The sequence below is a fragment of the Bison bison genome, unplaced genomic scaffold (assembly GCF_000754665.1).
Source record: "Bison bison bison isolate TAMUID 2011002044 unplaced genomic scaffold, Bison_UMD1.0 scf7180017864304, whole genome shotgun sequence".
In the NCBI taxonomy this organism is placed as follows: domain Eukaryota; kingdom Metazoa; phylum Chordata; class Mammalia; order Artiodactyla; family Bovidae; genus Bison; species Bison bison.
The window spans coordinates 14462726-14466224 of NW_011494876.1; the positions used below are offsets into that span (position 1 = coordinate 14462726).

Genomic DNA, 3499 nt, shown 5'->3' on the forward strand with positions numbered 1-3499 from the left:
GGGTGAACAGGACCTAATGAGGGGAGACTTGTGTGCAGGTGGGCGGAGTCTAGTGATGGGGTGTCTAACAGTTGAAGGCGGGGCTACAGACTAGGGTGGCCTAACTGATAGATGAGTGGACTCTAAAGACCAGGGCCATGGACACACAAAATGTGAGTGAGGCTCATACAGAAGGGATCTGTCCAGAGGATAATGAGCAGTGTCTAAAGGTGAGTAGGGTTTGGAAATAAGATGGATGGGGCCCAGAAATAAGAGGCCAGGGCTACCTGGGCCATGCCCCCTTTCCTCCCAGCACCAGAGGTGGGGTTAGGAATGGGAGGGTACCCCACTGAGCATCTCCATGTTCTTCCTTCCCCCAATCAGTTAGAGAAGGCAGCCATAAAGATTCAGTCATGGTGGCGTGGCAACATGGTACGCCGGACGTTACTGCATGCAGCACTCAGGGCCTGGGTCATCCAGTGCTGGTGGAGGTCGATGCAGGCCAAGATGCTGGAGCAAAGACGGCGCCTGGCACTAAGACTCTACACCTGCCAGGAATGGGCAGTGGTGAAGGTGCAGGCACAGGTTCGCATGTGGCAGGCCCGCAGACGGTTTCTCCAGGCACGCCAAGCAGCCTGCATCATCCAGTCTCACTGGCGCTGGCATGCCAGCCAAACCCGAGGCCTGATCCGGGGCCGCTATGAGGTCAGGGCCAGCCGGCTAGAGCTCGACATCGAAATCCTCATGACCTAGGGTGCTGGCAGAGCCAAGGAGACTGGATCTCTCTTCCAATAAAGACATTTACTGACCATGGTCTTGCCCTTTGGAAATCAGATCCACAGAAGAGGGATCAGCCCCTTATCTTCCTGCCTCCACCCTCCAAAACAATGATTTCCTGGCATAGTCTAAAGCCTGTCCCAGGACAACTCACACTAGGCCCTTGCTCCTAAAGTAAACCTGACCAATCTTGTACCCAAAAGAAAGGTCAGAGCTCAGGGCTGGCTCTGACACTTGAGCCAGCCTGATCCCAGCTCCCACCACAATTTGGGTAGGCACTGGGCTTTACTCTTCTGCAGCCCCTGCCAAGCCGTTTCCGTTCAGATTAGGACTGGCTGCAGTCAGAGCCAGCTGGGAAGGGCAGGATTCCACAGGCTTCTGATCGGCAGGGCCCTCAGGGCCGGCACAGAGCTTGGCAGTGAGCCAGGAGGACAGGGTACCCCCAGCTGAGCAGCAGCAGGACAGGCACTGTGCCTCAATGGGGGACAGCCAGCTAAAGCCAGCCCCTGGGGAAGGCCAGGGCAGAAGCAGAGAGGCTGCAGCTGTGCCTGCTGCCTCCCTCCCCAGAGGCTAAGAGACATGCCTCCCCACCCCCCAACCCCACCTTGTGCTAGCCACTTCCTGGGAGAACCAAGCATGAAGTTGGTGTCGGGGGCGCGGAGAGAGCCTGAGGATTGGAGTGGATAAACAAGCAGAGGGAGAATAGGGGTGAGCAGGCAGGAGGGCTATCCCTCTGCCATCAGCGGTCATTAGCTTGGGGATACAGCTTCTAAACCTTATCACATCCTCAGAAGCAGCTGAGCTGGCCTTCCCTCAAGATTCCCTCTCTCCCCCAACCCTTTCACAAACTACCACATCCTCTGCTGAGCCTGCCTTGAGTGGGTGCTGATGTGTCTATGCTTTGCTGAGGCTCTTATTATCTCTTGGCATTTATGTCTCAATCATCTCTGAATATGCTCTCTCAGTCTCTGCTTTGTCAAACATGCCCAAGTCTGTCACTCTCACCCTATGTCAGGTGTGATACTTGTCTGAACCTGCATCCCAGGAGTCTGAGGTCCATGACCCTCCCCAGGATTTTGCGAAGGGTGGCCTTGCACAAGGGATGGGAGGACCAGCTGGGGAGGTGTACAGAAGCCAGAGGTTTTCATGGGCCTCGCAGCTGGGTAAGGTTCTCCCTCACCCAGGGCTCAGTGCGTGTGTGTGTGTTCGGGATTCAGGGCAGGGTGTCCCTAGAACAGCTGTGACAGATGTGAGGATTCAGGGTTCAGTTCAACATCCATCACCTCCAGTAGCAGCAAGTGTCAATGATGCAGCTAGGTTCCTCACTCTTCCAAGGGCCCTTTTTAGGAGCTTCAACACAGCTTTCTCCTCCTTACTGGCAGTGGTGAGTGGTAGGAAACTGGTTAGGTCTACAAACTGAACACGGCAGGAATTCTGCATGGCTTAGCCTGTGAGGCATTCACCCCTGCAGTGAGAGGTGTTTCAAATCTATGCTAGCAAGAGTTTAACTCTCTGATTTACAGTCTACAATAGGCACTGGAATCCCCTAAGATACTGGAATGCCCTGATGCCTAGGCTCACCCAGAGATTCTGCTTTATCTGGGCTGGGGAGTGGCCTGGGCACTGAAATTCAGTATGCATCCACAATGTGAAAACTGATGAATTAAGTCCTTCCCAGCCCAGGTTACAGTCCCCTACTCAGCTCGCGTGGTCCCATCTGCAGATGGTCATGTAGAATTCCCAGCTTTACACTCAGTGGGCTCAAGGAAATCAAGGTTTTCTGCTCTCTGATGAGCTAAGCATGCACAGTAAAACAGGGATCTAGAGGCAGAGTTACCCGGGGTCAAAAACCTGTGGAAGCAGGAAGATCCAGCACCTCCAGACAGCTGGGGTCTGAGATGGGGAAAGGCTATTGGGGAAAGTAAGCTAGGCCTCTAGTTCCAGGTAGACAGTATCCCAGGAAGATGGCACCACACAGGTGTCAGTAATGGAGACTGTGGGGCAGTCCAAGAAGGCCAAATTTCATCCAAAGTCTTCACCCCCACTGCAAGAGTCCCTTCAAAGACCAGGGGTCTTGAGAAGCCAGGGATGCTCTAACCCTGTAGGTGTTGGGCATGAGAGAGCTCCAAGCAGAGGAATGAAGCACAGAACAGGATTCAGGAGAGAAGCTCTTTTAGCAGCAAGGTCTGTGGCTAGCTGCCTGGATTAGTGGAACCATCCTTCCCTCCTTAGCAAGGATGAGACCACAGGTGGGACTTCTTACAGGCAGACCTCTCAGAACGCTCTCTTCTCTTCTCCACCATCACTGAGGACTGAGCTGCATAGGAACTCTTCCTGAGAATACACTGAAACAACAGAAGCAGGAATGGGAGGAGCATGATTGCGGCTAAGGGGCAGGTGTGGGCCGAAGAGCATTCTGGGGGACGTGGTGTCCCCACACATGCTCCTTCCTCAGGTGACATGGTGGCCCCAAGAGATATGTAACCCAGGCCTGATCAACAAAGAAATCTACTGATCCTCAGACTGGTCCAGCCTCCTGGGCCTCTAAGAAGGTAGTTCAGTAAGTGAAAGCCCATCCCCTACCAGTCCCCTCCTGCCCTGGAAAAGGACCCCCACGTTACAGCTAGTCTCCTTGCCCCACAATGCCCACTCCATGCTCTCCAGCCCCTCACCTGATGCATCACCAACCTCAGTTCCGATCCCATCACTCCAGGGTCTCCATCCTAAATTTTCGTCTTTCTCT

General features: G+C 54.1%; 1 protein-coding gene across 1 annotated transcript; it reads left to right on the top strand.

The window, feature by feature from the left end:
• The first annotated feature begins 235 nt into the window (after window positions 1-235).
• Window positions 236-732, top strand: IQCF6 (IQ motif containing F6). Its single transcript, XM_010851778.1, has 2 exons — window positions 236-253; window positions 358-732. Exons 1-2 carry the CDS (start codon window positions 236-238, stop codon window positions 730-732), a joined length of 393 nt encoding a protein of 130 aa, XP_010850080.1.
• Window positions 733-3499: the final 2767 nt, after the last annotated feature.